The sequence below is a fragment of the Rhagoletis pomonella genome, unplaced genomic scaffold, assembly GCF_013731165.1.
Source record: "Rhagoletis pomonella isolate Grant_MI unplaced genomic scaffold, Rhpom_1.0 Rhpom_scaffold_00012, whole genome shotgun sequence".
Lineage (NCBI taxonomy): Eukaryota > Metazoa > Arthropoda > Insecta > Diptera > Tephritidae > Rhagoletis > Rhagoletis pomonella.
The window spans coordinates 24790708-24805546 of NW_023458566.1; the positions used below are offsets into that span (position 1 = coordinate 24790708).

At 36.4% G+C, this 14839-nt stretch overlaps 1 protein-coding gene across 1 annotated transcript; it reads left to right on the forward strand.

Moving 5' to 3' along the window:
- Positions 1–2211: 2211 nt before the first annotated feature.
- LOC118747493 lies at positions 2212–14202 on the forward strand. Its single transcript, XM_036481544.1, has 4 exons — positions 2212–2512; positions 8110–8247; positions 12630–12811; positions 12874–14202. The coding sequence occupies exons 1-4, from the start codon at positions 2403–2405 to the stop codon at positions 14121–14123; spliced, it is 1680 nt and encodes a 559-aa protein (XP_036337437.1). The 5' UTR covers positions 2212–2402; the 3' UTR covers positions 14124–14202.
- The last annotated feature ends 637 nt before the right edge of the window (positions 14203–14839 follow it).

The window sequence follows — 14839 nt, forward strand, 5'->3', positions numbered from 1 at the left end:
GTCTGTGCCAGTATGTAGCGCATCTGAAGCTGCCCTGAACTCTGCCACACTTCTTGAGGTGGTGCTGTGTGATTGGAACGATTTTATCGCAGCTGCCGATATAGAAATTTACCCGTTTATTTGTTCAGTTTCTGCTCGGTAGCCCCGCCGCCCATTTCTGGTTAATAGGCACTTCTGCTTGGGAAATGCCGCGATTGTCCGGCAGCTTTGCATTTTTTTTTGTTATACATACAAATGATGTGATAGTCGAATGCGACTTTTCGGCATTATTTATATGCCTAGTGTGGTAATATAAAAATTGTTATCGGATTATTAATTTGGAACAAAATGTTTAAAAGCACAGCGAAGCAATTCGGCGAAACAAAGGACCAGTAGTGGTTAACATACATACATGCATAGATATGTATGTGAGGGATTCACCAGGATTTCGATCAAGCTAACCTTACCCAAACAAAGCGATTTCCACATCCAATCATGCAATATAAATATGTACATACATACATATGTACGTATGCATCTGTATCGATATTCAATAACATACGTACATACATACATACATACATACGTATGTAAGTTGATCTGCTCTTATTTGTTGCTAAGATATGTATGCTATTCCAGTGGCTACACCTCAGTGCTCACCTTTGTGTAGATGCTTACTGGAGTATGTGTGTGCCAGTAGTACACTAACCCGATTTCCAGAAGATAGGAAACAATAGCAAATAGCCGTACTTGAAATTGTAAAGAGTGGAGCACTAACGGTCAAAGAAACATGCAAATGTGGCAAATAAGCAATTTCAATTAAAAGAAAGAGCGAAGAAGAATTATTAATTCAAAAAAAAAAAAAAACAGATTACTAAAATTAATCTTCAGGTAAAACCGACAGACAAAGAAAAACAATAATAAAGTCACATTGCATTGCCCATTTTGCTGTAAATGTTTCTAACAGCTGCCAGCAGGACCGAAAAATCTGCTGTATGTTCTCTACTTAATACATATACATATGTATGCATATCCACACACATACATACATATTAAAGTACTTATAAATTTTGCTAACTAAAACATACCAGCATTAGATCAGTAGTGTTAGTTTTATTACTGTACTGCAATGCGGAGCGGAATAAGTGTGGTGGCAGCCACGGGTGGATCGACCGGCAAATAGTAATTGCATTTAATTGCACTCAAACTTCAATTTAAATTTCATTCGTTGCAAATTAACAAAGGTTTTCTGTGTTTAGCTTTATTTTTGAGTGTTGAGTTTGAAGTTAGCCTCTTGTTCTGTCCACGGGTCACCGCATCTGCGGATATGACTTAGACAATGACCCAGAGTGAGGCTTCGGTGCACTGGAAACCACAAACAAGGAGATGTTGAGGTTGCGCTCTAGGCACTACAAACCGCTTTCTGACGGGGCAAATAACTATTCGCCAGAGCATAATTGACAAACTTGTTAAGCCAAATGCCACTGCATTTCGAAGCAGTCATTTCTAAGTGCTTAAGTCAAGCAATACTACTACCATAGCTGCCACTCTAGTCTCGTGATGCCTGATTCCGAATATTTCGCAAGGAGCTTTTTCTTTCTTTTCGATAGGATTTCAATATAAGCACATCTACGTACATACATATGTACGTATGTATGTATGTATGTATGTATATGCATATCATACATGCAAGTGGACATAGCCGCAAGTGGTTGAAAAGCAAAAAAAAAACAAGAAAAACAGTGCCAGTGCCATTGCGATGTGAACATTTCTAACAAAGAATGCAACGGTGTACAGTAGCAACAACACCAGCCAGCATCGCCGCCACTAAGCGCAACAATCAGTATTAAATAGTTGCGTGTCGATCGTAGCATCAGAATAAATTCTCTCACCATTCGACCCACCCAACAGCCCACCGATCGCCGCTCTTTCTTCTAATCCAAGCAACGAGTACAGGCCACCACAGAAAAAAAACGCTATTACTTAGAGAGCAGAAGAATTTCCAGTGCCTGCTACCACCAGCAGTAAATATTTATGGTTGCTCGCTATTTGTTTTTGTGGGTGGTCAGGTGAAACAGCGCCTCGCATCTTCCATTAGTTGGCCAGCCAGCCAGCGCACACTATTCGCTCGCCGTCCGTCCTCTATTGCATGCTTATCACTTATGTATGTATGAGTAACCGCGTTTAAATACAGAGACTCTAACTGACCGAGTACTCAGTTGCCGTGTTGTTCTTAAAGTTTTCGGTTGGTCTTTTTGCGCCACTCCATACGAGTTCCATAGTTAGTTCTATGCATTTTCTGTTTGGGCAGTCAGTGGATATTTTTCGCATCACTTTCTTTCGGCAGTCTTATCTAAAGGATACATACAAATTTGATTTTGCGCAACCAAAGCTTATCTATCGCTCAGCTGCAACTCAGTGGAATGCTGCCGCATTTATTCTTGTTGATCTGTGCGTTATGCCTTGCTGGCAAAGTGGTTCGAGCTGAAATTGAAAAAAATACCATCAACGAGGACGGGTCATACTCGTTTCGGTAATTCCAGAAACGCAAAGGAAAAGTTCTTTTTTTTTATGCTTCGGAATAGTTTTATGCTTTCATGGGGTTTGTAATTATCCCCCGAGGTTTGAAAGCTTACTTCGAGAGTATTTAGAGCCATTAAAATATCCGTCAAGTCCGCAAAAGAGCCTAAATCGAGTTCTGTTCATAAAAAATTTTATTTGTAGCCAGGCATATCGAAAAGTAATTTTAAGTAATGTACACCTTACATATGTATCCTTTGGACAGCGTGTTGGTTTAACGGTTGTTGAATTAAATCATTTTATGCTCGTTTAAATTTCCGTTAACACAAGGCACATTAAACAGGTGGTAGGTAGCATTAGAGCAAAAACTATGTACATTTACGTGTTGTTTTGTTGTTGCTTCTGGTATCTAAAGTTTCAAAAACTGTTACGATTTTCTCTTGTAAATCAAAGTGTGCCATGTGAAACAGAAAAAAGTTGAAATTGGAAAAAAATAAAAATTGTTGCGACTTTCTTTCTTAGTAAATTTGTTTGCTCTCCGAAGCATTGTTGATCCATCCTTTGCAAGACCCAATCAGCGTTTGTGTGGCTAAGTTAGGTGAACGTTTCAAAAGCAGCTTTTCAATCGCCTGTTTTGAATGGAAAAAGGTTTCACTTGCAAACAGATTTTGGCAATTTAGAATTTTTGTGAGGAGAAATTAAACATATTTGACATTTTAGAGACCAAATAATTAAATGAAAATCAAATCAGTTGCTCAGCTGATACTGCCTTTTCAATATGGCTTGAGTTAACATGAAATTGAAAACTGTGATGAATTTCGGTGTGGTGTTAAATTTGTGCAAATGTTTTTCAACGATGTGATGGGCAAAAACTGTACTTTGTGAGAATATACTAAATTATTTAGTAATCTCAAGAAGCCCCAAAAATACTGAAATAAACCCGAAAAACCGAACATTCCCTAAAAGTTCTGCAAAAAAAAAAAATAAAAAAAAAGTTCTCAACATCCCCAAATTTCTTAAGACTTGGAAAGGCAAAAGACGAAAAATTTCAAAAAAAAAATAAAGAACAAAATCCACAAGTGCTTTAAACGGCTAAAAGTTTGTCTCTTTAATTCGGTTTGCAAGGTACGATAAAGGTTATATTCTGAGTTTTCACATTAATCAAAAATAGTTGCTTGTGGTTTCAAGTACGCATTTTTTACAACGCTTTTATCAACTTGCAATGTTGTGCGTCCAGAAACTTTCAATGTTGTGGATCCAGAAACTTTCAATGTGGTGTGTCCGACACCATAAAACCTTTGCTTTAAAAAGTTCCTATAAAAAAGTCTAGTGCATAGGGCGACATCTGTAGTGAATAGGGCGAGGTAGATGACATCTAGATGTCGCCCTATGTACTACGTTTGCTACAGCGGAAATAGACGACACGCCATTTCTTTAAATAAAATTAATTGGTGCTCGTTTGTATGTACATACATATGTATGTAAATGCATGTGTGAGCACCTTTCTATTAATATCGTTGAATTATTTTAATATCTATTGCAAACTTTTATTCAGACAGGACTAAAAAGTAGAAAATAAATAATATAAAAAAAACTTTTTAATATACAACGCTTTTATAAATGGACTACAAAGTAGAAAATAATATTCCTCAGTCCCATAGAATTTGTTTTGATAACTTTTGTCCTTATGAACAATCTATGAAATTGAAAATGAAAAACGTGGAGCGCATGTAATACACTTGAATTGATATGAAAAGTAATATATGTATGTATGTATGTGGGTATATGAATAACGACCGCTTAAAATCGATTTCAAAGTTCTACTTTCGCTGTAGAAATCTTAGGTCTACGTTATGTAGTTTGACTATTGTCAATTAAATCGAATGCTTTTTATTGCATGCGCTCCACGTTTTTCATTTTCAATTTCATAGATTGTTTATAATGACTTCTGCTAAAATTTCAAAATCAAAAGTTATCAAAACAAATTCTATGGGACTGAGAAATATTATTTTCTACTTTTTAGTCCATTTATAAAAGCGTTGTACATTAAAAAGTTTTTTTTTATATTATTTTAACCATCAACAACTTTGCGACATGCATACGTATGGCAATACGACATTTATTATACCTTGCGAATTACCAGCAAAAATTGCCGATAATTTTTTATTTTTTTTTAACCGTTTAGAAATCCACTAAACACCTTGGCCTTTGGGTATTCAGTATTCATCATCGCGGAAAGTTATTTATGTAAATGGTACTTATCTGATACGTTCTAATATATGGTACATATTTAGGAGTACATGGAAAAAAGTAGCATTTACATATGCAAATACATACATATCGTGTAAGAGCCCTGCAAGTAATATGTAAGTTTTTAAAAAGAGTAAAGGTAAGAAATATAGTAACTATGACTATGAAAAGGGCAATAATTTTAGGTGTTGCATTGTAATACATATAAGATTAAAAATTACTTTTGAAATATCCCCAATATGAAAATTAATTATGAAAACCTAAGTCAATACAGTTACTGAATGAAATTCATTCATTTTATTCGCGTATTATTTTTTAAATTTATTTTCATTATTTTATCATACATTTTGGTATAAAAATTTTGGCCCCTCGGCAACACTGAAGTTTACGAGGTCGTTTGCGCATCAAATTTGCCTCGTATATGTATTTGCGAGGGGCTCGTAAATAGAGCGTCAAACATATTTTGTGCAGTTCTTTTACGAGACTCGTAAATTTACGAGCTTTACGAGCCTTTTACGAGTTTAAGGGCAGACCCCTATCATCTTTTGGCGTCTACGTGCGCAATAACTTGCAAGAAAAAAGAAAAAAAAGATAAAACACCAGTTGCATTTTACATATGGAACAGAATACATTTTTGTAATTGCAAAGTTAAAACTGCAAAAATTGAATGATTTAATTAAATAGTAACCACTTGCAATATAAGCGTCTGTGTATTTTTTTAACATATTTTGCTAACTGGCTTCATCTCAAAAATTGAGTTACTGGAAAGTTACCGGATATTTTTTTTTTTTACTGGGGAGTACGCATGCACGGTTAGTATTGCAACTTTGGCTTTTTTGCTCTTTTCTTAGTGGTGAAAGTATTCATCCCAACTCTTAATGCAAATAACTTATGCGGAATGAAATGTGGACAATTTCTAAGCAGACTTTAAAAAATTCTGGTAAACACAGCAGCCAAACTAAGTATACCAAAATCAACTGTGCAATCTTAGCAAGTATTCCACTAAAAATAATCTCGTTGTATTATATAATGCTGAAATAATTTTCTTGAAAGCGAACGAACTCTGAAAATTTTGTATACCGAAACTCAATGTCACGAAAAGTAACGCGCTTTCTCATTTTTTCTATACAAGGCTTAAAAAACACTTTATTTACTAGAAGGAAAACCTACGAGTGCGAAAAAATATATTTCACATAGCAGCGAAATGAGACCGTAACAAGAATCATAAATTGCTTGTTCTCTCTGAAAAATCACAGCGTATAATGACAATAAGGTACAAAGTAAGCAAAAAAACATTAGAGACTATGCTAGAGATATAGTGAAATATGTGCAAACCACTTTACCTAAGATTTGTTAAACATTGAAAAGGAAAATTAAAAGCGGATATGAGCGCTTTCCCAAAATTTGCTTGCACCACATTCATCTCAGTTTTGTACAACGGATTAGGGAAATATTTTTCATTGGGGACCCATAAATAATAATTATAGATAGGCGCTTACTCATATGCTTGTGTTTGGCTGAGCTTCACCTCCGACTTGTGGCGTGCGCCTTGATATTGTCTCATCAAAGGGAGGGACCTAAGTTTTACGCCGACTCCGAACGGCGATTGTATTTTTATGAGGAGCTGTTTTTCATGGCAGAAATACACTCGGGGTTGGCCATTGCCTGCAGCTTTGACCAGGGCTTGAACCTAGGCGCTGCGGAGTGGGAGCGCGCACTGTTTACCACTACACCACAGCGGCCGCGACCCATAAAAGGACCCCAAAATATATAACTCTGAACTGTTTATCGTCTAAATAGCAAAAAAAAAAAAAAATTATAACTCATATTGGCACAATGAAGTCCCAATTTAAACAAATGCCCTCCGTACTATGCCTGAAAACTTAAAGAGGCCAATCGTTATGTAAATGAGTCTTTTCTATTAAAAATATTTCTTGAAAATTTTGACAATATTTATGTGAGTTGAAATACAATATTTGTTGCATCCGAAAGTATAGCTGTTTCTTTTTACCGCATCAGTTCGCATTTCATTCCGCATACGTTCGTCAAAATTTTGGGAAGGAGGAACGGTTGAAGAAAAATATTTCTATGACCCGCCCTCCAACTCTTCATATAATTTATTCATGATGCAATAATACAAGGTTGTATCCGTTGTGACAGCTCGATTTGACACTGCCTTAGCTCAGTAGAATGAGAAGAAAAGCGGGAAGAAATGAATCCCCATATGGGGGAAAAATATAAAATTTCACTTTTTGTCCTTAACAAAATTTGCTTTTTTATAGTATATTCGTTATGAAATGAAATAAAATAAGATAAAATACCTTTTTAAGAAAACAAAGTGTGTATACTGAGAAAAAATAAAAAAACATTCAACTATATTAATGGGCAAAGAATAGTTAAAGAAGTGACACTGTTTCACGTAAGGCAGTCGATATGGCGGAATTAGAGCGAGAAGTTGCCAACTGATAACCCCTGTATTATTACATCATGTAATTTGTTAAAGCATCCAGTAACAAGTGCCGATTAACATACAATGTATGCGGGGCGCGGTCATTTCTCCTGTGCCTCGCATTCGATGCAAATGGAGAATATATATACGTGTATTATCCAAAAGTTAAAATTTTTTTGGTTTCTTTGAACCTTGATCATTATTAAAAAAACTTAAGTTTAATTTTTAACTTTGCAGGATTCGCCAAGTTGTCCGTACTTGTGACGTTATATATAACAGACTTCCAAAAAATGTAACGTTAAAGACCACTTGAAACCACATTTATCCTTAAAGATAGGAAACAAGTGGCTGTATGTATATACTACATGAAAAGTAGGTTCTGAGGTTTATTATCGGGATTAGAGAAAAACTGTCGGCTTTTACACAACGCTTCGGAAATATAAACAGAAATATACGTGCGACTTTAACGTTAAAGACAACAATTTTGACCATAATATGTATAATCTAACGCACAAAAAACCTCATTTTGATTAAAGTGTTTAATATGCTGATTTATTTAAGTTAAAGCACATTTTCGGGTCAATTTAAATACATTAGCTGAGCACTTCTAGAATGGATGCTGCATAAATTTAAGCAAATCGTTTAAACACCGAAATTCTTGGGGTCCACTTATCTCACTTCCGTTAGTACATTTTTTGAAATTTTCAAATAAAAATTTCACGGTGGAGATTATATACAGTTATGAGGTTTACATGGCTTTTTTTGAGTTTTCGTGGCCATTTTCTTCATAAAAAAGGAAGTTAAAAATAATCAAGATTAAATAAGTGTAAGAATTAAATATCTATTTTTTGTAATTTTTCAAATATACATATGTACATCATCGGCAACGCCAAAACCGCCTACACCTACAGACACTCCAACGATGACATTGGTAGCTACTATCACAGCGCCTCAGCGGGTCCAGACAACATAGTGCGAGGTCGTTATGGTTCGCGGAATCCTGCTAGTGGACAAGTGGAAGAAGTTGTCTATACGGCGGGGCCACGAGGGTAAGTATTCAGAGATCCCTTTTTTTTAAAGATACACATATGTATGTAATACATACCTGCATAAACCCTGTGGGGAAAATCTCTAGATGTGAACCGATGCGCTTCTAGTACATTTAGACCCACTACAAGTTCGCGATAAAACTCCTTTGCTTGCAAACAACTGGCGATGTTAAAGGAATTGGAAATTGTATTTCAGCGAAAAACCCGCCAAGCAAATATCTGTTTAAATTATGGCGTTTCCTTTTCTCGAAAAAAAAGGTCACCTCTTAAATATATGGCAACATTACTAGAGTGCAACATTTTGGGGAAAGATCACGCAATATGCTGAGAAAAGAACATAAATAAAAACTTCACAGCCCTGGCGTATGACAGAATAAATGCAACATTATTTCGAGAAAAGAAAACGTTGCATAATTTTGTCGATAGTTCCGAACCAGTTCTAAATTCTTCATATTAGATATATAAGTATATTTCTAATGTAAAGTTTTTTTTATTCGTTGGGACTTATCAAATTTTCTGTGCCTGTTTTGGACTTGGCAAATTTGCATATCACTGAACCAAAGCGGTTAGAAATAAAATAGGTAATTCGATCGTTTGAAAATTGTTCTTGCTTTTTGGAATTAAAATAAAATTTTTTAGAAAAAGTGGATTTAACGGCAACTTTTCACTCTTAGGTAGTGATATGAAGTTTTAAAAAGTAAAATAAAATAGTTTTTTTAAAGTGTCGCACTGCTACATACATACATACATACACATTAGCGTGGGCCGAAAATCCGTTTTTTTTTTAGAATTTTGATAGGTAATAGCAAAAATATAGTTCATTATGCTTTAAAAAAAAAATCTGTGTGAAATTTGGAATTTTTTGGTCAATATCCTAGGCTCGCCCAAGTCCATCAAAGTTCAATATGGTTAAAAAAAATAAAAATTAAGAAATAAATAAATTAACACATTTTTTTTTACTTAAATTGCAATAATCTTCGAAAGTATTAGTTCTACATAATTTGGTATATCGACTTTTTTTGTATGTAGAGAATAGAAGTTAGCTAAGAACAATTTTTTTTTTAATACTTGAACTTTGATGGACTTGGGCGCGTCTAGGATATTGACCAAAAATTTTCACATTTCCAAACAGTTTTTTTAGAGCATAATGAACCATATTTTTTTGGCTGATGAATTTGATTCTGTAGCTGAATAGTTTTAGATCTCGACACTTAACAAACTCCTGTTTCCACTACTCGGCACCAAAAAACTAAAAAAAAGAGGTTCCGTACGTCATGCAGACTGCGCCTCTCGTGTCGGTTGGGCGGGAATGGAGGGTAAAAAGCCGTTGGGATTAATTAATTAATTAAAATTCTAAAAAAAACGGATTTTCGGCCCACGCTAATACACATGCATACATACATACAAATTTATGCATACAGGCATATGAACATAGCCAAAAATTAACAAATGCGCATCACATAAAAAATGTGACGTATCATTGCAGAAAATTAAAATTAAATCTTATTTCCAAGCTGAACATTCGCCAGCACACTGATGTATGTATGTACATACTTAGTAAAAAACCACTCTTCATATACACACACACATATGTACATATGTATGTAATATTAATAATAATACTCATTTACTAACTTAAAAAACGTAATTTTTTTGGAGCCGCGTTTAAAGCTTCCAATTCACCCTGAAAATGCAGGCAAGAGAGCTTCCCTTCTGACGCGGAGCCTATGCCAGATTTTCATAACGAAATGTTTACACAATCTGCATCATCATGTAGTGAGTAATTCTGCGTTATGAGCTCAAAATTTCCGCTGTTTTGAATTATCATACATATCGTCGTTTAAAGTACAAAACGGCGTATCAACAAAATGCAAACCGCGTAAAAGCATTCATATTTCAAAATGGTTCTCTTTTTGTTTTATAAAGGAATCGCATTTCTGGCTAGTTTATTTCAGGACGAATGGATAAGGATTGAACCAAGAGCTGTCAGTCACGTGGTTTTGCAGAATGACGATACGCGGTTTTGTACTTTAAACGACGATATGTATGCATACTCGTCTGTAGTATGTACCCCAAACACAAATCAATCCGTCTTCAATTAAAAACACACATCTATGTATGTGTGCATATACATATGTATCTATTTATTCTATGTATGTACATTAGGGTGGTCCCTTAATGCAAGGCGTCTCAACCGTCTTCAATCGGGACCAACGTTTATAGTTGATATTTTCGACTTCGACTATGAGACTATCGGTTTTGGGTATTAGATGAAAAAAAAAAATATAGTTTTAATTTTTTAATTCCAATAAAGGAATCTGTAATTTGCCCCCTGTGCGCCACGCCTTAACAGTCTCTAATCGGCACCAAGATTTATATGTGATATCTGCGACCGTGGTACTACCGATTGAGGGGTTGAGACTGAAAAAATGCTTTCATTAGATTTTTAAGAATCACCCTAATGTACATATGTATACTGCAGAGTTTTATTGCCTGTTTCGTAGTTGTGGCGTCTGCTATAAATAAATAATGTATGTATTAGGATGATTGCCTCCATTTTTCAAAACCGGGTTTCTTTTGATATTTTTAGACGTTTTTTTTTGAATGTTAATCAAGTTTATTTATAATTCAGAATCTTAAAATTCTAAATATTTATTTTATTGGAAGTAGAATTAGAAAATTTTTATTCTGTGCACTTGATAAATTAAAAATTTTTATAATTTGTAAATTTTTTGTTATTTATCAAGAATTGGGATTCTAGCACAGAAATCAAAAGCTCTGTTCTTGATAAATAGTCAAGATTGAAAATGCTATTGACAAGCTCACCCCGAAAAAAATCCTGGCTACGGCCCTGGAAGGAGGTACTTCACCGCCGAACTCATTCGCTTCCCTTCCGTATCCAACTTGGAAATAGTAGAACAGACTTTGCGCGATTTTTGTGATCGATGATGTCGATGTCATCAGCATAAGCCAGCAATTGCCACGCGCTTGTAGTAAATTTAAACCTTTTCTTGAGCGGTTCAGTTCTGCAGCTATTATTTACTATCTTTGCCAACATCAGATTAAAGAAATCACATGAAAGCGAGTCGCCATGTCGGAAACCCTGTTTGCTGGTTGTATTGCAACAGTAAGTTTTACTATATAAAAAATAAAGCCAGTTTACCCGGGTCTTTCCTAATTTCGAAATGGGTACGGGGGGTTTTTTTTTCCAAATTGCCCTTTTTCGAACAACTCGAAAACCGGTTGGCGGAAAAAGGCGAATAATCGAACACCCTAGTATGCACATAAGTACACCAATACATATATGCATTTGTTAAGGTACTCTCGCCCTTTTAAGTTAAAGCTGGCGGAAGTGCGCTGAAGCGAAAATCGCACAATTTTAGCGCATTGTCTCGCCGAGTTTTTCATCTTTTAAAGTTCAATTTCAAACCAACAACAAGAGAGTAGACGGTTTCGACATTTGGTTTTGGTTTTTTTTTTTTTTTTGATTTTGGTTTTAATTATTCTTCACCTCAGCTTTGAAATGTGCAACGCATGAAAAGTTTAGGTTTCTTATAACCACAACGACTTGAGCGGCCTACGCAGGTATGCCAATAGCTCTGTGGTCACAAGCAACCGCTTAGATTATAAAGAGATTCTCCTAATGGAGCACATACATATGTAGACGACTCAGTTAAAATCAGCGGAAATAAATTTCTTGCAAAACACCAACAAAAAAAAAAAAAATCATGAAAACCCAACAGTTATATGTATGTATGTATGTGTGTGTGTACAAATATTTGAGACGCTTAGGGACCGAAAAATTCAGTTGTAAATCACGTTTAGCGACAGAATTTATGAATTCTTTGTTTTATGAATTCAAAAATGGTTCCGTTTATGCATAATTGGTGAATTCATGAAATGAAATGAGAAATTTTATTTGGAAAAACTTAAGTTTTTAAGGGTCTTTTTCTCTGGCAACACTGGCTGTAATCGATGCTCCACGCCGGTAATTTTTCGCAATCATGCCCCGCCCATCGCATTTCCTCTATTGTGGTGATGTCGGTCTGATATTCCTTAAAGCAAGCCAGCAATTTGATGTGGCACCTTTCCTATGGAGTCCCCGGACATTCCCAGTACAACTCCGTATAGCGTAGTCCCACTTTCATTTGGTGGGTCGACAAAGTTTGGGGGCAAATAACTGAAGCTGTTTTGGCTTTTTCATTGGACCTGTTTTTTACTTTACAGGTCCCAAGCTTAGTGCACAACCCCTTGGTTCACATAGTTAACAAATTGTAATTTAATGTATTACATACATATGTTCATATGCATGTTCGAACACGCCACTTGAACAACACTTATACGCAATACCAGAACTTAATTAATGTATTCTCGGCGTTTAGCTTCCGGGTTAATGGACCGAAAATTCACCGCAAAATGGATTTGGCGCAATATCCCGTATATCCACGAGGCAGTCCGGACGACCCTTTGGCTGATCCTTACGACGATCCTTCGTATAGTTTCAGCTTCCGTTCAGGGGACCAATCCCGCACTGAGAATAGTGATTCCAGTGGTCGAGTGAGAGGTAAGACAACTTACGACATTTATGGAAAAAAACCAGTTCCTTATTCTCCAATCTACTTGTAGGACTTTATTCATTCTTAGATGATGTTGGCGAACGTCACAGCGTTCGGTATGCAGCGGGTGCGGGAACCGGGTTCGAGGTCTTTAATTCTATACCAGACAATCCGGCGAGTGTGGCATATGCGGCTCCACTTTATAAGGCTCATCCAAAGACGCGCGGCAAGATGACCACCCAACGTGGGCCTGATGGTACTTATAAATTAATTGCCGCCGGTCCTGACCACCGTCGTGCAGAAAGCCGAAGCTCAGATGGCGTTGTGAGAGGCACTTACTCCTATTTAGATGATTCGGGTGTGCAGCGCACTGTGGAGTATATCGCCGGTCCTGGCATTGGGTACAGAATAGTGAAGAACAGAATGGGACCCGGATCGCATATAAATCCCTCTATAGCTGAATTTCGATTGAGCGATACGGATTTTAAACTGGCGAGTGATTTTGGCCGGGGGGCTGGTGGAAGTGAGTTAAGCAGAGGCGGAGGAGACGGTAGTCGGAGTAAAGACGTTGATAACATCAACACTTTTGGAAACTCGGGAAAAGTTCGTACATCTAATGAAAATGAATCGAATGATAATAACTCGGATGATAGGATCTCAGTACCCAAGAGTGGCGGTGTTAATAGAGGAAAAAGTGATCGGATGGGTTCCGCAAGTAGCAATCGCGGGACAACTCGCTATGGGTCGGGCAATGAGGGAAATAGAGGAGGCTTGTTGGATGGCGGGTATGATTACAGTTCGCCCCGAAACCGAGGAAAGCCAGACAGTAATCGAAACAATAATCGCAATGTAATCCCATCCGATGACCGCAGTGGCATCCGCAGTCGAGAACCAAACTATTCGCCATCACGCGGTTCCTCCAAATCCAGCATCCCAATGGGGAGCAGTCGTAGTGGCGGCTCTGGTGGTGATGGTAGTGCTTACAACTACGATTCAACGTCATTATCGGATTCACTAGATTTCAGTGATGATGACCTTGGATCGTTGCCACCATTAATAACAAGCAACCACAAGATACTGCAATTGAATCGCGATAGAGATTGGTTGCATCGACACCGCGACTCCACGGTTATAAAAAATGTTGGAAAATGGTATATCGGACTTCCGCCGGGACACAGCGTGCGTGCGCATGTGCAGAATATAGATTTGCTTCCGCTTGGTGGACGACGGGTGCCGTCTCCATCAGAGGCATTGCGCCAGGATGAAATTGCAGATATGATGACATCAATGGAGAATAATGCATCGACGTACAATAGCTAGGGCAAAAGAAATAAAGACAATAATTTCGAAAAACATATATGTATGTATGTACATATGCGCAATAATGGCAAAAATTATGCCAAGCTTAAAATATACATTTTTAATTAGCATACTATAATAAAAACAAAAACATACATTAAGATAAAAGCACTACATTTTAGTAATTGTGACTTTCGGTTATTTTTCATAATTATTTGGCCTTTTAAGTAAATCTTATGCCTTTTATAAGGAGCCTTTTTGCGACAGAAGTGCGAAAAAATATCCTCATTCCTACCCTCATTCTGAAACCTTACCTGCGTTGAAATTATGTATCTGCTGGCGGCCTAAGGAAATTCTATTATTTAATTACACTGCATCACAAATTTGACTTTTGTTTTTGTTCCCCAGACGCCACTATCCAATTTGTATGTAGAATCGCTCGCTGATTCCGAAAATCAAGTTAATTTTTTTTTGTATGGATACGTTTTCGAGATATTTGCAATTTTCCGTTATTCAGCTTAAAAAAAGAGTGATTGAATAATCGTAATACGCGATACGGCAAATGAAAGTAAATAAAATTCTCCATAAACCGTTTATGCCTCACTTTTCGATAGTCCTGATAGTTTCCGAGAAATTAATTATCATTCCAGATTTTTTGTTTTTTTTTTTGATGAAAAAGTTCAAAGTTTAACAGGGAAAAAATTAAAAAAGTAACAGTTTCTGGGTAATTTTTTGTT